The sequence below is a fragment of the Chrysemys picta genome, chromosome 10 (assembly GCF_011386835.1).
Source record: "Chrysemys picta bellii isolate R12L10 chromosome 10, ASM1138683v2, whole genome shotgun sequence".
Classification (NCBI taxonomy): domain Eukaryota; kingdom Metazoa; phylum Chordata; order Testudines; family Emydidae; genus Chrysemys; species Chrysemys picta.
In genome coordinates this window covers 54,620,008-54,645,766 of record NC_088800.1, presented here as the reverse complement: position 1 = coordinate 54,645,766, position 25,759 = coordinate 54,620,008, and the positions used below count along the sequence as shown (strand labels likewise).

General features: G+C 42.7%; 1 protein-coding gene across 11 annotated transcripts in view; it reads right to left on the bottom strand.

Moving 5' to 3' along the window:
* Positions 1-25,759, bottom strand: part of CREBBP (CREB binding protein) — a 180,609-nt gene that overhangs the window by 137,997 nt on the left and 16,853 nt on the right. For all 11 annotated transcript variants that reach the window (XM_042854095.2, XM_042854098.2, XM_005306180.5 and 8 more), the window contains exon 2: positions 16,069-16,781. In XM_042854095.2, coding sequence (XP_042710029.1) covers positions 16,069-16,781 — 713 coding nt within the window. The remainder of the gene's footprint in view (positions 1-16,068; positions 16,782-25,759) is intronic.

Sequence of the window (25,759 nt, the reverse complement as noted above, 5' to 3'; positions counted from 1 at the left end):
ATTGAGCGGTTAGAGGATGGATTCCCTGTTATCCCCATTGGGTTTGGGATAAAAGGCTGGACGCTAAATAAGCCTATTCATGTGAAATGCAGAAATCACCTTGGGAGTGAACTTTGGATGTGGTGTAAGTGTGCCTTTGTCAGGGAAGAACACACGAAAAGGGGGATGCTCCATCAAAGCCGTTATCTCCCCTACATTTCTTGCAGAGATGATAGCGACGAGGAACACAGTCTTCATGGAAAGGTGAGGTAGTGAACAAGTGGCGGTCTAATCAGTCCTTTTAATACTAGATTGAGATCCCACTGGGGAGTGGGAAGCCTAGGTTGTGGAAAGAGGTTTGCTATGCCCTTAAGAAACCTCTCAAGCTATAGATGAAACATGAGGAAGGCTATTTAAAGGGCTCTGCATGTGGAACTACACAGGCCAGGGAGGGAAGATTCCCTTCTTTAATGAGCTCTCTTCCAGTCCACTATGGATTTTGAGGGCACTGCTCCGTCCACTATGACGGAAATTTTCTGGGCTGGCCCTAGGTTTGTCTGAGATGCAGAAAAGAATCTTGTGGGAACTAGGGGAACCTGACTGACTTTCCTAGTTGTAACTGGTATAAACTTGGCCCTGATGATTGCTTGCTTCACTCCAAAAAGACCCATTTGAAGTCTGATTTTCTCCAGGTACCAGAAAGAAAACAAGGCTGAAGAAGTCTGTGCGTCATCTTTACTTTAAGGCTACGAGGAAGGATTTTATTTTTTAGGCAAACTGAATAATTGAGCAGCTCAGCGTCTGCCCTGTAGGAAACAAGAAAGTGAGCTGGCTGCCACTCTTCTTGAGGCATTTCCCTTCTTGGGACAAGGTCTGAGTAGACCAGGAAGGTTTCTGAGACAGCAAGCTATTTGAAGAAATTCAAATGGGATTTGACAATAGGATGACTGAGGGCTGGGTCTGCTGAAAATCTTACTGGGAGACAGGTAGAATACTGTCCAAGTCTTCTATGAGGTCTCAGAACCCTAAGCAGTTTGCCTGGGCGAGCTTGAGAGGCAGCTCCTCATCTAAGACCAAGAGGCTGTTTAAATGATAGACCACCTCAGGCTTTATGGCTGTTGAAATCCAGCACTGTGTGCCCAGGGAGAGAACCCAAGGCTGACCCACAGAAGCAGCAATAGTGGTGCACATGGGGCAAAAGGAACAGGTCACAAAAGCAGGTGAGGAAGGAGGGAAGGAATCTCAGACCTTGGGGATTTCCTTCATTTTTGATCCATCAATTATTCTGATCCTTGGGTCTTGGAATACATTCAACTACCTTATAAAGCCAGCAGGAGAAACTGGCTGAGTAAACTCAGGTCCTGCTCCAAAAAAAACTATGTAGGGGAGGAAAGGGTAGGCACATACAACAGCTGCAAACACAATTTAACAACAGAAGACCCTTTAAATCCAAGCACTGAGCCCTGTTTTAAGCCACCATTAGAACTAGAGTAAGTGCTGAGGAGATGCAAAGAGCATTCTGTGAAACATGAGGATTGCTTGTTGCTAGGTGATATTATAAGGACCCTTCTTGATTAATCCAACATAACCAAGTCTGTCTCATTTTAGCAGAGTCCACTGGACATCTGAATAGACTGACTACCCTATCAATTTTCTCATCTTTGGATCATTTAGGTGTAAAACTGCCCACCACACAAAGGGAAGAGTTGCTAGTATCTGATGTGATTGCTGGGTTTTCCTTGGCAAGGCTGCCTTCTAAGAGGCTGTTTAGCTCCAGGCATCTTGCAGAAGCTCACATACACTGTGAAGAAGAAAGTTTGGAATACAGAGATTCCAGACAGATGAAATAGATATACCCACTGGTCTGTCAACTGGAAAGACTGAGGGTATGTGTGACTGAGGGGGTGTGCACACAGGAGGTTTCAGGGTTTGTTCCAAGTTAAAACGATATACTTTTGCTAGTAGCTTAGAAAAGTAGGCCAAGTCCTTAGAATTCAATTTTACTCTAGATGTCAAGGCTCTATAAACTCTGGAGGAATAGAAAAGTTAGGGATGGAGAAGAGGAGGAAGTGTCCCTATAGGTGCTCCACGGTAGGTGCATCTGTGCCTCTAATCAGAGAATTCAGGTAGCAGTGTCCATTCAGCCTGCACATGCGCTCTCCCTCCCTCATGGTCTGCCTCGAGGCTATCTAGCACTGCCTTCAGTTCCTTTGCTACTACAGAGTCCCTTGTCGAGAACTCCAAAGCAGAAAGGAGGGGGACAGGTTGTGGAGCACCCATAGGGGGACACATCTTGAAGAACCATCATTACTGCACAAGGTGAATAACATCTTTGAGTAGTGTCCCTATGGGAGCTCCACTGTAGGTGACGTCACAGCAGTATCCCCCATGGAGGGCTAGAACTTTGGAATGGAGGCAGTTGTTGATGATAACACTGTGGAGCCAAAGACGGCATCAGAGGCTGAGTCACAGGTAATCGCGTAGTATTCTGTGAAAGTATGGGCAGAGGCCTAGTTGCTGCCCTGAAGATTTCAGAGATGGGGACATCTTTAACGAACGCGATCAAAGTGGAAACGGATCTTGTGGAGTATGTGCAGATTCCTAACGGGGGTTGCAAGTTCCGAACATAGTAACAGTGGTTAATACAACTGGAGAACCATTTGGAGAATCTGTGGGGTGATATTGTGGAGTCCTTGGATTTTTGCACAACTGAAAGGAAAAGCTTGGGAGATTTCCTAAAGTCCTTAGTACTGTCCAAATAGAATGCTAGGGCCCTCCTAACATCCAGCATATGTAGTGTGGCCTCCCTATTGGCACGATGCAGTTATGGAAAAAATACAGGGAGGTGAATTAGCTAGGTCATATGGAAAGTTGAGGTTACCCTGAGGAGGAACTTGAGGTGTGGCCTCAAGGTGACTTTGTCCTTAAAGAAGACCATGAATAGCAGGTGCACCATCAATGCCACCCTCTCCTCTATCCTTCGAGCTAAGTAATGGCCACCTAAATGCCATCTTCATGGATAGGTGTAACAGGGAGCAGTAAGTGGCAAAGATCTATTGTGAGGGTCCCCTATAGGTTGAATGTCATGAAGCATCGCAGGATTAGTTTCCCATTCGTGATCGTGGGAGAAGTTCCGACTGAGACTGTCGGCTTTCTGTATCCATGTCAGCTGCTTGCCTGCCAGGAATACGTTGTGGCGGATGCACCAATTGTAAAGTTTTATCGCTTCCGCACAAAGGGAGGGTGATCTGGCACCCCCTTTGTGATTTATGTAAAACATGTAGGTTATACTGTCTGTCATGACTTTTGTGAGTATCCCTGATGAATGGGAGAGAATGTGTGCAGGAGTTTCTGACAGCTCTTAGTTTCAAGAAGTTGATATGGAGGACTGCTTCTGAGGAAGACTACTTGCCCTGGACTTCGTGGTCATTTAAGAGGGGCTCCCCAACCTATCAGGGAGGTGTCTAGTGTTAGGGTCAGCATTGGTGGGGGTTGTATGAATGGAATACCCACATGGACACTGGAAGGCTGCTTCCATCAATCCAAGGCGTTTCTGCTCGGGGAGCAGAAAGATCTGAGCCACATCTACAAACATTTCATGAACAACCGGGTGTGTCGAGTCACAAAAGTGCACACTGACACGTGTTCAAGAAGTTGCAGACAATTCCTGGACAATGTTTGCGGACTGGCTTGGACTGTTTCTATGAGACTCATGAGAGTGGCGAATCTGTGTGGCACGAGAAACGCTCTTGCTTGTACTGCATCGAGCTCGGCCCCAAAGAACTCCAGGTGTACCAGGGGTGAAGATCAATTTCTGGGTATTGAGCTGTAGGCCATTGTGCAAATATGCACATAGTCGTCTGGGTGGCCTACAAGGCATCCTCGAACAAAGGAGCCCGGAGGAGGCAGTCTTCCACATATGGATAGATAACAATACCCAATGTCTGCAGTTGTGCTGCTAAGATGGAGACTGAGTGGGAGCACTCTATACTGATAATTGTCCTGCCCAAAGGAAATTGGAAGAACCTCCTGTGAGATGGCCAGATTTAAATGGAAGACGACTGAGGGCCAAAACCCAATCTCCTTGCTACAGAGTTGGAACAACGGCTACTTGCGTGACCTTGAACTTTGGAGCCTTCATGTATTTGCTCAACGCCCTTAGATCTAGTATGGGTCTCCAATATCCGTTCACCTGGGGGATTGGGAAATACAGACAAACAGAGACTGGTTCTATGGCCCCTAGGCATAGCAAATCTATTTTCTGATGAAGTAGACTCAAGTTAAAAGGGTCCCTGAAGAGGGATAGGGTTGGAAGGTGGGTTTCGGGGAGGGACGTGAGGTGGATGGCGTAACCCTTCAAAAAAATCTCCAAGACCCATTTGTCAAAGGTGATGTTCTCCCAACCCTATGGAAGAGGGTCAGGCAACTTCCGAAGGGACATGGAAGGTCCATAGATAACCATCCCTTACAACAACGGCTGCTGCTGTTCAGGGGCTCAACTAAAGCATCAAAACCGATATTTAGAGGATGAGGGTTGAGAGGTTGAGAACTGGGTGACTGTTTCCTCTTGCATCCTGGGTCTTACGCTGTGACTTGTACTACTACTTCGACAGTGGGAACTCAGGTGTTTGGGATCTGTGAGGTGGTTGTGAGCCATATTTTGTCTTCTGCCCCACTGCGTAGATTCCCAGGGAGCAGAGCATAGCCCTGAAGGCCTTTAACATGTGAAGTGACACATCAGTCTTATTGGCAAAGAGTTTGGGCCCTTCAAGCAGGAAGTCTTTGACCATCATCTGCACTTCCTTGGAGAGGTGTAGCCAGGATGCTTGTCTCATTACCATTGCCATCAAGACCGAGCAGGCCACCATATCTGCTGCGTCCAGGGCCTTCTGTAGCACTATTCTAGCTACTAACTGACCCTATTTAACAATGGCTTGATATTGTTCTTTTTGCACCTCCGGCAAGCAGTCAATAAATATGCTGAGTTTCCCATAATTTATGTATTCGTTCTTAGCCATTACGGCTTGTAGTACGGCAGCCTGAATTGTAAGGTCACCAACATGTACGCCTTCTTCCCAAAGGGGTCTAGCATCTTCCAGTCTATCATTAGGAGTTGATTTGGCATGATGTTGTTTTCCCTGTGCATTAACTGCATCCACAACAATAGAGTTAGGTTGAGGGTGCGTAGAGAGAGAGTCTGCCTCTTTAGTGGGGACACAGTACTTCTTCTCAGCTCTTGCACGTTGGTGCAATGGAAGCTGGTGTCTGCCAGATGACCTTGGAAGGATCCAGGAGCACCTTGTTAAGTGTGTAGAATATCTACCACCCTGTGGTGTGTATCTGTCACAACCTGTAGGGGAATTTGAAGGTCAACTGCCACCCTCTTAGTAAGGTCCTGAAAGAGCCTCAAGTCATCAGCTAGTGATGAAGGAGGGGGCTTCACAGCCTCATATGGCTGAGTCTGAAGTTTGCTGGTGGGGTAGTCTCCACTTCAAAGTCTGGCCTCCTGCCCTTCAAAAGTTTCTTCCTCAGGCTCTGGCCCCCTGGACACTGAAGCCGTAGGGACCACCTGATGGATTCTTTATGAGAGACAAAGGATGCTCGCAAGGTATAAATCCATACATCACCCATGGATCCCAATACGGCCAAGGGGGGAAGAGGATGGAAATGGTAGCGGTGGCACTCACGATGGACTATACTGGATTGAAGGTTGGCATAAGGGAACAGTTGGGGAGGTCCCTGATGTTGCAATGGTGGGACATTTTGAGAGAACAGGGAAAGATGGACAGTGACCAAGATGACAGATTCCTCGCTGGAGAAGGGTGGTGCTGACTGGGGCATTGTGGGTAAATGGCCCAGTGTTAGCTGTGATTCAGGGGACCTAGACATGCTTGGAACCAGGGCTCTGGTGCCAAGTAGTGGGGATTCCGGTTCTTCGGTGACTGCCAGGTCCCTCAAGAACAGAACTCTTGCAATACTGTTGATACACTCAGTACCATTGAGGAGTGTCGGTGTCAACTCATTGGTATCAAGTTGTTTATGGGAGGAACGCTACAATGAGGGGTGTTTTGCCACACTCTGTGAACAAGGATGGTTTTGTCTGTGCTGATCTTTTAGAGACTGTTCGGTCTCTGTCTTTATCTCTGGGAGGTGGTGACATTGCCTCCACACCTTTGCCCATCAGGTCCCTAGGCAGTGCCGCAGAGCTCATACAGGCAGTTCCCTGATATTTCTGGGTACTGTGCTTCGGAGCCGTCAGTAACAAGGTGGCCAAGCACACCGGGGATCCCCTCTGTCTGGCCAAGGATTGACGTTTGAGGGCTTGGAGCCCTTTTTCTAGAGGCTTTGCGGGGGAGAGGGGACGGGAGGGGAATCAGACAACTTCTTTCACAACTCTACCCCTCTGGATGTTGAAGGCTCTGTGGACAATCTTCGTCCTGGAGAACTGGGTTCAGTCAGCGGCTGAAGAGAACCCTCCATTAGAAGTTTAACTTGAGCTCCCGGTTCTTATGAGATCTCGCCTTTAGCTTCTGGCGGAAAGAATGTGTGTGTCCCCCCCAGGCACCGGATACAATGAAAGTATCTGTCCATTATTGGGATTGCCTCGTTGCAAAAGAGGCACTTCTTGAAGCCAGGGGAACCAGGCATGCCTCTCCTGGGACAATCACCCGCAAAAGGCAGGGAAACGTGAAAGGTATGGTTTTTGTTTTTTTATTTAAAGAACTGAAAAACTTAATTCAACTACTAAATGTCCATGAGAAGGTGATCCCCCCTGAACAAGGGCAGGAAATGTGAAAAATTAAAAAAAAAAAACACGAAAGCGGAAAGTCTAAGAACATTTACTGCTTCTACTAAACACTTATCAATGCCAAGAAGGAAGGGACTACTGCTTACACCGTGCCTGGCTAAAGGCGGCCGAGAAAGAACTGAGGGAGGTTCACCTGCGCAGTACTAGATAGCCTGGAGGCAGATCACAAGGGAGGGAGAGCGCATGTGTAGGCTGAACGGACACAGTTACCTAAATTCTCCGATTAGAGGCTCAGATACACCTACAGTGGAGCACCCATAGGGACACTATTCAAAGAAGAACACTAGTTAATCTAGGTCATTCCACGGAGACTACAAGATTGTTCCCTTACCGTATATTTATAACGCTTTGTTTTGTCTGTTTTAAAGTGGTCCAAGTGATCATGCTTTCCAACCACTGCACTTGGGACAACATCTCCCAGCCTAACAGATCTCATGTGATGAAATTTTTCCTGATGTTCAACACATTAGCTCTAATTGTATCTAAATATTTACTCTTGGTGCTGATATTCTTCCAGTATATTAACTGCTAGGTGTTAAGACTGTTTAGCCAGTCTGTGCACATCTTGCTTATATTTGTCCCATGTAAGTAAATCCCTTTGCAACTGCCTAGGCATTTTTGTTGCTCTTCTCCAATATCCTTTTAATTTGGCAACATCTTCCTGGGACTGAATAGCCAAGGAGTGAAGAGCATGGGAAAAAAATGTTCTTTTCTTAAAGGTCTGGAGGCCTACTGTCCGATCACTCACCATGCACCTTTCTAGTTCTGATTCAAAGGCAAGCTTTATCCTCCAAGATCTTAGGAGAATCCAGGACACATTAATGTGGATGGATAGGACATGTGTGATCCCAAGGGCACAGTGATGTAGCTCAATGTAAATGCCAATCCAACTTCCACTTCCCTTCAGAACAAGCTTCAGCTTCAAAACAGTTCATAGAGGCACTTTCTGCCTTTCTCAAATTTTCCCCTCTATCATAGAGGGAAAAACCATGGGAAAAAGAAAACAAACCAAAAAAGCTTCACTAACATGGGATGAACTACTGTGACTGACACCAGTGAGAAGAAAAATGGAAAGAGGTGGTCAGAGCAGAGCAATCCTGAAAGGCCCTCAAAACTAAAAGCTATGGTGCAAGAAAACAGTTACTTCCCTGTATGTTAACTGCTCTTTGCGATATCTTGTGCACATACACATTCCAGTGTAGGTTTATATGCACCCAATTAACTCAAGTTAGAGACTTTTGCCAGAAGTACCACTAGGAGACAAATGCATCCTTGTGCAGTGAGCAGAGGGCATAAAGGGGCATGGTGCTGCCTCCTTGTTTCTTCACACAGTCGTCTAATACCTGAACTAGGGGGATAGTGGGACAATTGTATAATGTATGTATGCATAACAATCTCAAAGAACTGTAGTTACGGAACAGGAAAGAAACCATTTTCAATCCTTCAAGTGATTGTGCACATATACATTCCAGTGAAGGTGACTCATCAGCTATTCCCTTACAGGTGATGAAACTTTGGATTACATGAAGAGAGACGGTAGCACTGACTTGCCAAAATTGGCATTGCCTGGAAAAGCATGAGTGATAACAGTGTCTGGAGAAGGTATCTACCAATGACCACATTGCTGCCTTGCCAATGTCCACATCAGTATGTAACTCAAGAAGGCTGATGAACTGGAATGAACCCTTGTAGAATGGGCTGTTATTCTAGAAGGAAGAACAACATTTGCTAGATTATAACAGAGCTTGATAAAGTCAGAAATGCAGCGATATACACGCTAGTCTGTAACCAGTTCCACTTTACTTCTTTCAATAAAGAGCAGAACCGCATACTGGTAGTGCACATTCCCTACTTCGTATCAAAGATCCTTCAATCCTGGCAACAGAAAGTGAGCATACCAATCCCTCATCACTATGGATAGGATAATAGATGCAAGGGTAACCATTTTGAACTTGATTTTCTTGATTAATATATTCAACTTTCTTATATCTAGGAGGAGCCAAAGAGCCTCCCTTTTGGGGAATCAGGAAATAGCGGGAATAAAACCCTTTCCCTCTGTGTTGGTAAGTAATTTCTGCTATTGCTCTCTGATCAAAAAGAGACTAAAAGTCTCTTAACATGAATATAGCCTTGTGAAATGGGTCCCAGAAAAGGGATGGGAAGCGGGGTTTGGGAAGGGTTCGGAAATGAACTAGATAACATTTCCCTCCTGCACAGTGCTGAAATCCCAACTGTCGAAAAGGATTGCTGTCCTTTCCCTGTAAAAGAAAGATAGATATTTCCAAACTGGGGGATGAAGGGAGATGTCAAATTTTTTTTAAGATGATTTACAGTCTCTATGCTGTCCACAACTGTGATGACAAGATGACCCTAATGAAGCCAAGATCTAGGAGAAGGGCCTGCTGTGAACAAAGCTGATAGGTGATATGTAGGAAGTTTATATCTCCATCTAGGGACATCCTGAAGACTTGAATAGTAGCAAGGTCTATGCTGTGCTTGTCGTGTTTGTCACTAGGGTATAAACTCCCAGAGCGTGAAGAGTTCTATGGGACTCTTGACATGTGCATGGCATCATTGGTCTTCTGAAAAAACAAAATGTGGTGCCCTCAAATAGCAAGTCCAAGCATTCCTTTTGGATGCTGGTGGCCTGCAACCAAGAAGAACACCTCTGAAATGCCTGTTGCCACTGAACATAAAGCCACGTTAGATGCGTTGATAGCCTTTGAGAGATGTCCAGGCAGTGAGGTGACCTTCAGAGGCAATGATCAAGAACTGCTCTTTATAATCCTTTGACAACTGGTTTGTGAATACAGAAATTCCTGACCAATTAATAAAGGAATACTTAGCCAATAAAGCCTGATAGTATGACACCTTCATTTGAAGGCTCACAGTAGTATAGGCCTTTTACTATATAAATCCAATCTCTTAAATTCCCTGTATTTCAGTATAGACCTGGGGAACAACTTCCTTGACTGTTCATTTGCCGAACTACTAAAGAGTTTGGGGTAGAATGAGCCTACAAAGAGTCTAGGAGATAACCTAAAAAACTTTTGTGGACCACATGGATAGAGCTCTCCAACATCCAAAGTAGGGAGCTTCTCAATGACTTTACTAGAGCAAGGTTTTGGAACACATACCAGAAGATGAATGGTCTGATTGAAGTGGAACGCAGATATAACCAGACCCCAACTTTATGCCTAAGAGAAACCTTGTCTTTGTGAAATGTTTGGCAGCCCCACTGGATCCGTATTTGACAGTGCCACCTCAGATTTCTGGTGAGTGTGTTGCTTACAACCAGACTGCGACTCTGTACCAGGGGACTATTTTTGTGCTTTTCTGAGAGATAAGGAGCATGGCCCATCAGCTTCAGAAGGTTTTGAGCACTCTGAGGAAGCTGCGGGAGAGGAGGAAGATCTACATTCCTCACCCGAAAGAGGCTTCAAAGTAGTGGCAACCAAATAGGGCACTCCCCGTAGAGGAGCTCTCTGCTTTCTCGTTGTGAGGGTCAGGCCCTGAAGAGGGATATGTCACTTTTTTAAGATGATGAACCTTAAGGCGGAAATTCCTATTTTTTCATTCTCATGGGGAGCATGGTACAGAGAGGGCATAGATCCCTCACCAAAACAAATCAGGTAACTATTGTGTCTACCAGTGATAAGGATAAAAGCCCTGCACGTGGCACATTGTTTAAATCCAAGGGATTACTGCATACCAAAAAAAAACAAAAAAAAAACTATCAACTAACTAATACTATAACTAAATTAAATGAACTATATACCAAATGAGAATCTCTCTTTCTAAACTGGTTAACCAAGGCTCACGAGTGACACAGGAAGCTCCAACTCCCACCACAGGCGGTAAGAAGGAACCGAGAGGGAGGCAGCAGCCATGTCACCTTTGTGTCCCCTGCTCTGTGCATGAGGAGGGCAGGAGCATATGTGCAATCGAGCGGTACTGATAAGTTCTTTTTAAAAAATGAAAATAGAATGGCATCACAGAATAAAAAAAACAGAAGTCACATGACCTCCATTCAGCTTGATAAAAAGAACGAGGAGTACTTGTGGCACCTTAGAGACTAACAATTTGAGCATAAGCTTTCGTGGGCTAAACCCACTTCATTGGATGCATGCAGTGGAAAATACAGTAGGAAGATATATATACACAAAGGACATGAAAAAATGGGTGTTGCCATACCAACTATAACGAGAGTAATCAATTAAGGTGGGCTATTATCAGCTGGAGAAAAAAAGTTTGTAGCGATAATCACGATGGCCCATTTCAAACAGTTGACAAGAAAGTCTGAGTAACAGTAGGGGGAAAAATTAGCCTGGGGAAATAGGCTTGAATAAAGATTGAAAGTGGATGGGTCATTATAGACTCATTTAATCGTGTCCAGTTTGCAAATTAATTCCAATTCTGCAGTTTCTTGTTGGAGTCTGTTTTTGAAGGTTTTTTTGTTGGAGCATTGCAACTTTGAGGTCTGTAATTGAGTGGCCAGGGAGGTTGAAGTGTTCTCTGACTGGTTTTTGAATGTTGTCATTCTTGACATCTGATTTTGTGTCCATTTATTCTTCTGCATAGCGACTGTCTGGTTTGGCCAATGTACATGGCAGAGGGGCATTGCTGGCACATGCTGGCACATATCACATTGGTAGATGTGCAGGTGAACGAGTCTCTGATAGCGTGGCTGATGTGATTAGGTCCTATGATGGTGTCCCCTGAATAGATATGTGGACAGAGTTGGCAACGGGCTTTGTTGCAAGGATAGATTCCTGGGTTAGTGTTTTCGTTGTGTGGTTGCTAGTGAGTATTTGCTTCAGGTTGGGGGGCTGTTTGTAAGCGAGGACTGGCCTGTCTCCCAAGATCTGTGAGTGAGGGATCGTCCTTCAGGATAGGTTGTAGATCCTTGATAATGCGCTGGAGAGGTTTTAGTTGGGGGCTGAAGGTGATGGCTAGTGGCATTCTGTTACTTTCTTTGTTGGGCCTGTCCTGTAGTAGGTGACTGCTGGCTACTCTTCTGGCTCTTTCGATCTGTTTCTTCACTTTAGCAGGTGGGTACTGTAGTTTTAAAAACGCTTGATAGAGATCTTGCAGGTGTTTGTCTCTGTCTGAGGGGTTGAAGCAAATGCGGTTGCATCTTAGATCTTGGCTGTAGACAATGGATCGTGTTGTGTGGTCTGGATGAAAGCTGGAGGCATGTAGGTAAGTACAGCGGTCAGTAGGTTTCTGGTATAGGGTGGTGTTTATGTGACCATCGCTTATTAGCACTGTAGTGTCCAGGAAGTGGATCTTGTGTGGACTGGTCCATGCTGAGGTTGATGGTGGGATGGAAACTGTTGAAATCATGGTGGAATTCCTCAAGAGCTTCTTTTCCATGGGTCCAGATGATGAAGATGTCATCAATGTAGCACGAGTAGGGGCGTTAGAACAACGCTTCCTCAGCTCTCTTCCCCTAAGTCAGCCATAAAAAGGTTGGCATACTGTAGGGCCATGCGGGTACCCATAGCAGTGCCGCTGACTTGAAGGTATACATTGTCCCCAAATATGAAATAGTTGTGGGTGAGGACAAAAATCACAAAATTCAGCCACCAGGTTTGCCGTGACATTATCGGGGATACTGTTCCTGACGGCTTGCAGTCCATCTTTGTGTGGAATGTTGGTGTAGAGGGCTTCTACATCCATAGGTGGCCAGGATGGTGTTTTCTGGAAGATCACCAATGGACTGTAGTTTCCTCCGGAAATCAGTGGTGTCTCGAAGATAGCTAGGAGTGCTGGTAGTGTAGGGCCTGAGGAGAGAGTCTACATAGCCAGACAATCCTGCTGTCAGGGTGCCAATGCTTGAGATGATGGGGTATCCAGGATTTCCAGGTTTATGGATCTTGGGTAGCAGATAAAATACCCCTGGTAGGGGTTCTAGGGGTGTGTCTGTGCAGATTTGTTCTTGTGCTTTTTCAGGGAGTTTCTTGAGCAGATGGTGTAGTTTCTTTTGGTAACCCTTAGTGGGATCAGAGGGTAAAGGCCTGTAGAATGTGGTGTTAGAGAGCTGCCTAGCAGTCTCTTGTTCATATTCTCACCTATTCATGATAACGACAGCATCTCCTTTGTCAGTCTTTTTGATTATGATGTCAGAGTTGTTCCTGAGGCTGTGGATGGCGTTGTGTTCTGCACGGCTGAGGTTATGGGACAAGTGATGCTGTTTTCCCACAATTTCAGCCCGTGCACGTCGGCGGAAGCACTATGTAGAAGTCCAGTCTGTTGTTTCGACCTTCAGGAAGAGTCCACGCAGAATCCTTCTTTTTGTAGTGTTGGTAGGAAGGTTTCTGTGGGTTAGTATGCTGTTCAGAGGTGTTTTGGAAATATTCCTTGAGTCGGAGACATCGAAAGTAGGATTCTAGGTCACCACAGAACTGTATCACGTTCGATGGGGGTGGAGGGGCAGAAGGAGAGGCCCCAAGATAGGACATACAGCAGAAGAATCTAACTGGATAGATTAACAATATTGTTGGGTGGGTTAAGGGAACCACTGTTGTGGCCCCTTGTGGCATGTAATAATTTAGATAGTTTAGTGTCCTTTTTCCTTTGTAGAGAAGCAAAGTGTGTGTTGTAAATGACTTGTCTAGTTTTTGTAAAGCCAAGCCACGAGGAAGTTTGTGCGGAAGGTTGTTTTTTTATGAGAGTATCCAGTTTTGAGAGCTCATTCTTGATCTTTCCGTTTGCTGTATAGGATGTTGATCAGGTGGTTCCGCAGTTTCTTTGAGAGTGTGTCGCATAATCTGTCAGCATAGTCTGTATGGTATGTAGATTGTAATGGATTTTTTACCTTCAGTCCTTTTGGTATGATGTCCATCAGTTTGCATTTGGAAAGGAAGATGATGTCGGTCTGTATCTGTACAAGTTTTTCATGAAGTTGATGGATTTCCACTTCATACAGCTAAATGCAGTGCCTTGCATGGTGACAGGCTTCAGAGTGGTAGCCGTGTTAGTCTGTATCAGCAAAAAGAACGAGGAGTACTTCTGGCACCTTAGAGACTAACAAATTTGAGCATAAGCTTTCGTGGGCTAAAACCCACTTCATTGGATGCAGGTAGTGGAAAATACAGTAGGAAGATAAGTCATCCTTATTCAAAACTGGTAAAATTAACTCCAGGGCAGAGGGCCTAAATAAGGATCTCTGCCCCAAGGTCCATTTCACCCTAAGTGCATACAAGCGAGTTATAACCTACATAACACACAGCCGTGTAGAAGTTAAAGAAACCTGCTCCAATGGGTTACTTTTAAAAAAAAATGGAAATAAGCCAAATAATTAGATATTTTCATTCCGTTTCCACACATTTCAGAGAAAAACAAATCTAGTAAGAGAAAATAATCACCTACCCCTTTCTCTAGTTACCTCCCAATAACCATTCTTTTCCTGTAACTATAGCAGTTAATCTTTATACAAAGCACATCTAAATGTTTAGGTCCATAGACTGATAAGTATGCTCAGCTTTACATCACGCTGCCAATCTGTTTAGACCTTTAAGCTTCCCTTCCTTTAAAAATAAAGAAAATCATCCCTCAACGGGGAAGAGAAGAATTTGTGCCCCAACTTCTGTCAGCAACGAACCAACAAATTTAACACACTGCAACCAAGAGTGATACTGAAATAATCCCCAACCCTCAGACGGAGTCCAGGGAAATTCCTTACTGGAAAGCTCTGCACTCCCAGCTGCTGAAGGAGTGAAGTGGCTGGTAGACTAGACGACTTCACACAGAAAACATGTTCTTGCTCTGTCATGTTTAGCCTAGTGGCCTATATGAAATGAACAGTCTTCAGAACAGAACCCAAGAGGATATGTAGCCACATCACCAAACTACTCAATGCATTCTTGTTTGCAGTTTCAGCAGAAGTGTAAAGAACTGAGTGGGAATGGAAATTAAATCTGTCTTGTTCAGTGTTCAGTGGCTAAATAGGATGTCAGTCTCCAAAACTAGCACATGACTTTTACACTTTTCCAATATCTCAAAGTTGTAACTACAGCAACAAAATACAAAAGTGGGGTCCCTGAGATTCCAATATGAAAGGAGACTGACAATAGCAGTTTTGTTTAACTTGTGAAACATGACTTTTCCCCACCCACCAATAGGAGATTTGTTATAGACCAGATCAATAAACGCAATAAATACAAAAACTCTGACTCTGCTCTTCAGCTGTAGGGAGAGAGAGGAAAAAGGATGCTATAAATGGGTGACTTGCCACTCACACACTTGTACTGTCTCTGATGGTCTCATAGCCCTCTGACAGACAGGTGTCTGCATAACAAAAACAGTCACTATAATTCTGCTAATTGGTACCTGTCTTTACGCAAAGAAGCCAAAGACTTCAATGGAATCACACTGACATGGCAGTATGGAGAAGCTTGTATTGCCTGTGCCTATTCTGTAATTTTTCTGTAAACAGGTACATATCTTCAAGCCTGTCAGTCCAGCACCTTTATCAGTACTAAATCTGCTTAGCTTTAAATATACACTTTTTCTATTTGCTACAGTGAAGCATACAGAAATGGTCAGCAAGTCACCTTTTCTCTTTTTTGGACCACTAAATTCTTCTCTTCCAATAACTTACTAGCAAGATTTTGTCCTAGTTTTAGCCTTCTTCAAAGAGATTCTAAACAGACATTTTCATTTATGATAGTACAATGAAAATCACTGTTTTTAGTGTCTCATTTTCAGGACATTCTAATGCCTGAAACGGATAAGTGCAGAATTCACAAAGCATATTTTTCCTCTTTTATTTTTCTTACTACACACAATGGAATGCAATAAGCTATAAGAGAATCAGAGTTGAATCAGAATCTTTTTTAAACAGTGAAACGTATTCATTGCTGAAAAGACTTGATACATAGAATTTATAGTCTTAGGCTAATTTTAAAATGTAACTTCAAAACCCAATTTTCTTTAAATTACACATATCTTACTGTAAGCATGAAACCTTTAAAATTTTCACATGATAAATAGATTACTTAAGCAGGACCAAAAGTTTCCTCTTCCGCTCAGAAATGTGATCTGTTTAGGATCTTTAGCACACAGTCAGTTAAATTACACTCACCGCTACAAAAAGTCTTGTATCTTAGTTTTACATGAACCAGGGATATCTAATTTACACCTAATAAAAACTGAAAAAAAAAAACATACTTTCAAGGCACCTGAATTTCTATCAGTTACTAAAATCGGTTTCTCAGATACCTGGAGAAAAAATATGCATCTAGACAGATAGAATTTATAAAGTTATATGTACATACTTTTGCCATTGCTCCTGTCTGTGCTGTGTTCAGGCCTGTGTGACCAGCCATCTGTGGTGATACTTGGGTTAAAGTCTCTGCCAGCACACTGCCTGCATTCCCTTGCATGGAAGGAGCAGAATATTGCATTCCTGCTCCCCTTCCTCTTCCAGCTGCCCCAAGAGATCCATTCATTACCTGCCCTTGTCCTTGCTGAGGCTGATTCATTAAATTGTGGCCAGAGTTACTGTTGAGAAGGCCCTGGTGAGTCTGACTGAAATTAGCATTCATACATATCCCAGGTCCAGTCTGTGATGTTGCAGGGCTGCTTGTCACCATCCCCACTTGCTTTTGTGCTTGAGAGTTCAGTGCTTGTGATGCAGGTGTGGTAGGTCCAGAGGTGCTGGCTGCCTGCTTTGCCAGGCTTGAAGCAGAAGAGTCTCCCTGGTTTAAAGGGCTCTTACCCAGAGCACCCAGATTACTAATGTTAGCACTATTCGGCTGCCCTTGGACTTGGCTACCAACTCCTTGCTGGACAGGGCTATTTGAGTTCACATTTCCAATTCCAGGATTTAGGGTAGAGCTACCGTTTCCCCTTAGAAGTTCAGAAAGTTGTTTGTGTTTGGAAGCTGCATCAGGAACAAGATTCCCACTGCTGTTTAGAAGGCTTAACTCTCCATTGGGGATTAGCTCATCAGGAAGATCATTTTCCAAGTCAAACAGAGATCCAAAATCTACAAGTTAAACAGAAATGTATATAAGACACCAAATACACTGAACAGGCAAAGTGACTATAGTCTATTTGTTCATATAGCTGTATTTTAACCACAACAAGAGACATTATACGTTAACACAAATCCAAGAATGTATGCCTTATTTTACTACAATATTATACATTAATATCCACCAATATCTCCACAGGGAAAGAATGACTGCAGATGCACCAGTAATTATAGATTGTTTTTATATGGGAAGTGCATCTGCACTGAAATGTATGCAAAGTGACAAACTCTGTAAGGCAGATTAAGTGGAACTACTCCCCTCTAAATGTACATATTTGTCCTAAGTTGTTTTTGTTGTTGTTTTGCAAAACATCAGTTATGACTTCACTACAGCATCAAACAAAAGAAAATGGGTTTAACAATGTTAGCTTCCTCAAACATTTGCAAATTCAGCAGGGAACAGGAGATAACTGGCAAACTAAATTGCTCTTCATATAAGTCTTCCCTTTATTCAAGTCTCCCTAGTAAGGCATTTGATATGGTTCCACATGGGGAATTATTAGCTAAATTGGAAAAGATGGGGATCAATATGAAAACTGAAAGGTGGATAAGGACCTGGTTAAAGGGGAGACTACAACGGGTCATACTGAAAGGTGAACTGTCAGGCTGGAAGGAGGTTACTAGTGGAGTTCCTCAGGAATCGGTTTTGGGACCAATCTTATTTAATCTTTTTATTACTGACCTTGGCACAAAAAGTGGGAATGTGCTAATAAAGTCTGCGGATGACACAAAGCTGGGAGGTATTGTTAATACAGCGAAGGACCGGGATATCATACAGGAAGATCTGGATGACCTTGTAAACTGGAGTAATAGTAATAGGATGAAATTTAATAGTGAAAAGTGCAAGGTCATGCATTTAGGGATTAATAACAAGAATGTTGGTTATAACTTGGGGATGCATCAGTTGGAAGTAACAGAGGAGGAGAAGGACCTCGGAGTACTGGTTGATCACAGGATGATTATGAGCAGCCAATGTGATATGGCCGTTAAAAAAGCTAATGTGGTCTTAGGATGCATCAGGCAAAGTATTTCCAGTAAAGATAAGGAGATGTTAGTACCGTTATACAAGGCACTGGTGAGACCTCATCTGGAATACTGTGTGCAGTTCTGGTCACCCATGTTTAAGAAGGATGAATTCAAACTGGAACAGGTACAGAGAAGGCCTACTAGGATGATCCGAGGAATGGAAAACCGGTCTTATGAAAGGAGACTCAAAGAGCTTGGCTTGTTTAGCCTAACCAAAAGAAGGCTATGGGGAGATATGATTGCTCTTTATAAATATATCAGAGGGATAAACATCAGGGAGGGAGAGGAATTATTTAAGCTTAATACCAGTGTGGACACAAGAACAAATGGATATAAACTGGACATTAGGAAGTTTAGACTTGAAACTAGACGAAGGTTTCTAACCATTAGAGGAGTGAAGTTCTGGAACAGCCTTCCAAGGGGAGTGGGGGGGGGGCAAAAGACATATCTGGCTTCAAGACTAAGCTTGATAAGTTTATGGAGGGGATGGGGTATGATGGGATAGCCTGATTTTGGCAATTAATTGATCTTTGATTATTAGCAGGTAAATATGCCCAATGGTCTGTGAGGGGATGTTAGATGGGGTGGGATCTCAGTCACTACAGAGAATTCTTTCCTGGGTGCTGACTGGTGAGTCTTGCCCACATGCTCAGGGTTTAACTGATCGCCATATTTGGGGTCGGGAAGGAATTTTCCTCCAGGGCAGATTGGCAGAGGCCCTGGAGGTTTTTCGCCTTCCTCTGCAGAGTGGGGCACGGGTCACTTGCTGGAGGATTCTTTGCACCTTGAGGTCTTTAAACCACGATTTGAGGACTTCAATAACTCAGGCATAGGTTAGAGGTTTCTTACAGGAGTGGGTGGGAGAGATTCTGTGGCTTACATTGTGCAGGAGGTCAGACTAGATGATCATAATGGTCCCGTTTAACCTTAAGGTCTATGATAGTGTTTCAATCACTTCATGTATGTCACATAGCCACAGTATATCACCTGTAGCAAAAAGGAAAAAAAAAATCTCCATCATCCAGAAACAACCAGAGATAAGTTTGTGATAAGAACCAGCAGATTACAAAGAGAGGTAATTAATGAAAAAATTGCCGAGTTTGTTTATGCAACAAACTCTCCTTTCTGTATGATTGAGAACCCACACTTCACTAACATGGTTCAGTCATTAAGACCAGGATACAGTCCACCCAACAGAGCAGATGTGGCAGGCAAATTGCTGTATAAAGCATATGAAAGAGAAATTGAGCAGTGTGCAAAAGGTCTAGTGAGTAAAATTGTTAACCTGAGTCTTGAGGGGTGGAGCAATGTCTACAACGATCCTGTTGAATGGGCTTGTGTGACAACAGAAGAAGGGAATGTCTTCCTTACAGAAACAATTGATACATCAGGAAATGCACACACAGCAGAATACTTACAAGAAGTAGCAGTAAAAGCTATAACAAACTGTGGAAAAAAAATTCAAATGTCTAGTACAGACTTAGTACTAGACAATGCTGCAAATGTATCCAAGATGAGACTAAACTATTTACAAGAGAGTCCCAAGCTAATAACATATGGTTGCAGTGCTCATTTGATTCACCTCCTAGCCAAAGACTTCAGTGTTCCAGAAATAAAGGCTAATGTTGTTGAAATTGCAAAATACTTCCATAACAACCACTCTGCAGCAGCTGCTCTGAAAGAAGTGGGAGGAACCAAGCTAACTCTCCCACAAGATGTGCGATGGAACTCAGTAGTGGACTGTTTTGAGCACTATATCAAGAACTAGCCTAATCTGATGACAGTTTGTGAACAAAATAGTGAAAAATAATAGATGGCACTGTCACAGCCAAAGTTCTCAACATTGGGCTTAAGAGAAATGTTGAACACATGCTGAGTACCCTGAAGCCTATTTCTGTAGCCTTCAACAAGATGCAGGGAAATAGATGGTTTATTGCTGACACTGTTGAAATTTGGAAGGAACGGAGTGAGATCTTAAAAAGAGAAATATGCAATGACAGAGTTAAATTACAAGCATTAAAAAAACGAATGGGACAAGCACTATCTCCAGCTCATTTTCTTGCTAATATTCTCAATACTTGGTACCAGGGTCAAACCTTAACTGCTGAAGAAGAGGAGTTGGCTATGATATGGACATCCAGCAATCACCCCTCCATAATGCCAACTATAATAAACTTCAGAGCTAAAGGTGAAACGTTCAAGAAATATATGTTTGGTGATGATGTTTTAAAGAAAGTCACACCAGTGAACTGGTGGAAGTCACTTAAGCACTTGGATTCAGAGACTGTTGAAGTGATAATCTCACTTAACAGCAGTAGCTTCTTCTGCCGGTGTAGAAAGAATATTTTCTTCCTTTGGACTAATTCATTCCAAACTGAGAAATCGTTTGGGACCTGAAAAAGCAGGAAAGTTTGTTTTTCTTTTCCAGATTACGAACAAACAGGAAAATGAAGGTGAAGACAACTGAGTTAGCTGCAAAAGCCAATATTTTAAGTTTCTCATGTTGACCTGGCTGACAGTCAACTTAATTTTTGTTTTTTTAAATAATTCATTTAACTACTTTAGTTTAAAACTATTTTAACAAAAACAAACCTGATTTTAAAAAACTTGAATGTTTAACTAAATTCAAAAATTCAAATGCTTGTTTTGCTAAAATATTATATGTTTGCTGTTGAAGAAAAAAAAATCCAGAATACATAACATTGTTGTTTTAGTTAAATAAAACAATTTAAATGTCTGTCAGGTGATGTTCTCCTAATACAGCATGGCAAGAAAAGCCTCCAAATATTAATGATTAACCTATTGAATTGGAGATATTTATGAAGTCATTGGGAGCTGAACTATCTGCTTTAATTACCTTTGGTAAATGAAATAACTAAACAATCATTCATTTTCTCATATAGCTATAAAACTAATCTGAAAAGTTTTCAAAATAAATCACTTTAAAAATGTATGGTATATACCTTCTAAAAATGAAACCTACATCCATCTCTGAGTTGTGAAGAATATGTATTAAGGTTATAACAACCAACAAGAATGCACTTTTATGTAGAAATCCATGATTAAAACAAATCTTCCTGACTAGTGATTTAAATGAAATCTACCCTGTTTTAAATAAGCAACAAAGTCATCCAAAACACAGGACTGGGTGATAATGGGGGACTTCAACTACTCAGACATCTGTTGAGAAAACACAGCAGGGCGCAGATTATCCAACAAGTTCTTGGAATGTATTGGAAATAATTTTTTTTTTTCAGAAGGTGGAGAAAGCTACTAGGAGAGAGGCTGTTCTAGATTTGATTTAGAAAAGTAGGGAGGAACTGGTTGAGAATTTGAAAGTGGAAGGCAGCTTGCGTGAAAGTGATCATGAAATGACAGAGTTCATGATTCTAAGGAACAGTAGGAGGGAGAACAGCAAAATAAAGATAATGGATTTCAAGAAGGCGGACTTTAGCAAACTCGGGGAGTTTGTAGGTAAGATCCCATGGGAAGCAAGTCTAAGAGGAAAAACAATTGAAGACAGCGGGCAGTTTTTTCAAAGAGACATTATTAGGGGCACAAGAGCAAACTATCCCACTGCATAGGAAAGACAGGAAGTATGGCAAGAGACCACCTTGGATTAACCAGGAGATCTTCAATGATCTAAAAATCAAGAGAGTCCTACAAAAAGTAGAAACTAGGTCAAATTACAAAGGATGAATATAAGGAAATAACAAAAGTATGTATGGACAAAATTAGAAAGGCCAAGGTACACAATGAGATCAAACTAGCTAGAGAAATAAAGGGTAACAAGAAAACAATCTACAAATACATTAGAAGCAAGAGGAAGACCATGGACAGAGTAGGCCCGTTACTCAATGTGTGGGTGGGGGGGGGGGGGGGGGAGAGACAATAACAGAAAATGTGGAAATGGCAGAGGTGCTAAATGACTTTGTTTTAGTTTTCACCAAAAAGGTTGGTGGTGATTGGACAGCTAACATAGTGAATACCAGTGAAAATAAGGTTGGATCAGAAGAGGCTAAAATAGGGAAAGAACAAGGTAAAAATTACTTAGACAAATTAGATGTCTTCAAGTCACCAGGGCCTGATGAAATACATCCTAGAATACTCAAAGAGCTGACTGAGGAGATATCTGAACCATTAGCGATTATCTTTGAAAAGTCATGGAAGACTGGAGAGATTCCAGAAGACTGGAAAAGGCCAAATATAGTGCTCATCTACAAAAAGAAAACAAGGACAACCCAGGAAATTACAGACCAGCCAGGTTAACTTCTGTACCCGGAAAGATAATGGAGCAAATAATTAAGCAATCAATTTGCAAACATATAGACGATAATAAGGTGATAAGTAACAGTCAGCATAGATTTGCCAAGAACAAACCGTGTCAAACCAACCTGATAGGTTTCTTTGACGGGTAACAAGCCTTGTGGATGGGGGATGGGGAGCGGTAGACGTGGTATATCTTGACAAAGCTTTTGATACTGTCTTGCATGACCTTCTCATAAACAAGCTAAGGAAATGCAACCTAGATGGAGCTTCTATAAGGTGGGTGCAAAACTGGTTGGAAAACTGTTCCCAGAGAGTAGTTATCAATGGTTCACAGTCATGCTGGAAGGACATAACGAGCGAGGTCCCGCAGGGATCAGTTCTGGATCCGGTTCTGCTCAGTATCTTCATCAATGATTTAGATAATGGCATAGAGAGTACACTTATAAAGTTCGCGGACAACATCAAACTGGGAGGGGTTGCAAGTGCTTTGGAGGACAGGATTAAAATTCAAAATGATCTGGACAAACTGGAGAAATGATGAAGTAAATAGGATGAAATTCAATAAAGACAAATGCAAAGTACTCCATTTAGGAAGGAGCAATCAGCTGCACACATACAAAATGGGAAATGACTGCCTAGGAAGGAGTACTGCGGAAAAGGATCTGGGGGTCATAGTGGACCACAAGCTAAATATGAGTCAACAGTGTCATGGTGTTGCAAAAAAAGCAAACATCATTCTGGGATGTATAAGCAGGAGTGTTGAAAGCAAGACACGAAAAGCAATTCTTCTGCTCTACTCTGCGCTGATTAGGCCTCGGCTGGAGTATTATATCCATTCTTGGCGCCACATTTCAGGAAAGATGTGGAAAAATTGGAGAGAGTACAGAGAAGAGCAACAAAAATGATTAAAGGTCTAGAAAACATGACCTATGAGGGAAAATTGAAAAATTGGGTTTGTTTGGTCAGGAGAAGAGAAAACTGAGACGGGACAGCATAACAGTTTTCAAGTACATAAAAGGTTGTTACAAGGACGAGGGAGAAAATTGTTTTTCTTAACTGCTGAGGGTAGGACAAGAAGCAATGGGCTTAAATTGCAGCAAGGGAGGTTTAGGTTGGATGGTAGGAAAAACATCCTGCCAGGGTGGTTAAGCATTGGAATAAATTGCCTAGAGAGGCTGTGGGATCTCCATCATTGGAGATTTTTAAGAGCAGGTTAGACAAACACATGTCAGGGATGGTCTAGATAATACTTAGTCCTGCCATGAGTACAGGGGATTGGACTAGATGACCTGTCGAGGTCCCTTCCAGTTCTATCATTCTATGTCCTAACTGAAAAGGGCCTTTTAAAAATGTCCTCATCAACATTTTTCAATATCAAATAACTAGACTATGTGAAGGATGAATCATCCCCAAAACATTATACAGAAGAACTACATTATTTTCCTCATAATAGTATTTTCAAAGTTAATGTGCTAATACCTTCAAAAATACCCACTAATTCAGGTTTTTATTTAAATGGCCATAAGAACATTCCTGCTGATAGTGACCATATTATATAAAGTAATGATAAATGGGGACAACCCCCCAACGTCAAACTGTAAAACAATTCCCATTTTGCTTTAAGAGTGATTTCACAATTGGAAAAGGGCCTTCATTGTTCAGCCATTTCACTTTCATATTAAACCACAGTTATTTTTTAAATTACTAAACCAACATAATCATGTCCTGATTTGGGTATTTTGAATAAATGAACAGTTGACTTTGTATCTGTCCAACATTACTAAGAGCTGAAAATGCACCTTTGTCACTTGAAGGGGAATTTCCCTATAATTTTAATTTATGTTTCTTGATTGATTATTTAAAAGCCTATACACAGTTCTAGATGCTTACAAGTTTTAAAATAGCTCACTTCGATGGCTATACACATTAGAATACTAGCTTCATAAAAAATTGGCCTATGCCAATAAGCTTATTTATCCACAAAAGAATTCATTATGCAATACTTAAGGTTGCTACACAAGTGACATAACTCCAAAAGGAAGTGGAAAAAGACATCAAAGACTAATCGTACACACCCTCTATTCCCCCACCCACTTTACCACTACCACATACTACAATCTTAACCTTAACTCAGCTCCCCTTCCCCAGATTACCACCCTCCTTTCTGCACACACCCCTTTACCAAAATGGCCCCTTCCCAATACGATTAGTTGTGACTGTTAACAGACAGGTTTTAATTAAATGAAACATTTTAGCACAGGGCATATGTATCCATCAGGTCAGCAGTCTGTCATTGAGGGAGAGGCACATAATTCATATTCTAGAACAGTGGGTTTCAAACTGTGGTGCACGGACCTTCGGGGTCCCCAGACTATGTCTAAGATTTCCAAAGGGTCATGCACCTCCATTCAAAAATGTTTAGGGGTCCACAAATGAAAAAAAGTTGAAAACCATGGTTTTGGAACAAACCCTGTATTGTATAACTTATTTGGACTAAAAAAAAAAATGAGGCAGTCATTTTCACAGATGGAGTTTAGAACCAGAAGGGACCATTAGATCATCTAGTCAAACCTCCCATACATTACAGGCCATTATATTTCACACAATTACCCGAATACTGAGCCCAATAATTTGTGTTTGATTGGCTAAAACATGTCTTCCAGAAAGGTATCCAGTCTTGAAGATATCAAGAGATAGAGACTCTATCACTTATCTTAGTAATTTGTTCCAATGGTTAATCATGCATTGCTAAAAACATGGGTCTGTCTTCATTTAAATTTGCCTGGCTTCTGCTTCCAGCCATTATTCTGCTATAGTCAAGAACCTGTTAGTATCTAGTATTTTCTCCCTGCGAAGTATTTATACATGTGAGCCGGCTAGGGCAGGGATCTCAAACTCAAATCACCACAAGGGCCACGTGAGGCCTAGTACATTGGCTGGAGGGCCACATCACTGACACCCCCCCACCCCGCCCCCACTCCACCCCTTCCATGGGGCCCCGCCCTTGCCACCCCTTCCCAACTCCACCCCCCCGCCCCTATTCCAACCCCTTCCCCAAATCCCCACCCCTGCCCCGCCTCCTCCCCTGAGCACGCGGCTCCCTGCTCCTCCACCCCGCTCCCCTGGAAAGCGTAAGCACCTGGAGATAGGCAGAGGAGCAGGGATGCGGCACACTGGAGGGGGCAAGGGTGGCAGGGGAGGGGAGCTTGGTGGGCCACAGCTAATAACTCTGCGGGCCGCATGCGGCCCGCCAGCCGCATGTTTGAGACCCCTGGGCTAGGGTCTAGCTGCGACTCAGATTTCAGCTGAACACTCTTACATACTTATTTCCTTATTACTGCTTTCAAATTCCTGAATGCTGTTGTATACTCTTTAACTGTAACATTATCAACTTTCTACTTAGCTGATTTTTTGTTCAAACCCTACTTACTACACTGAATTTGTTAATTTCTCTTACCAACCTAGGAAAAATTACTTATTTTCTTTCCTACAGGAGATCACTGTATACCTTAAGATGTTGTCTTCAGTTCATATTTAATCTTTTCCTTCTCTCTTCCCTACATGACCTCTTTATATTTCTCTTCTACACCATTCTGCCTCTTTACTTTCTGCTTCTTCTCTCCCAGATTTCTCTC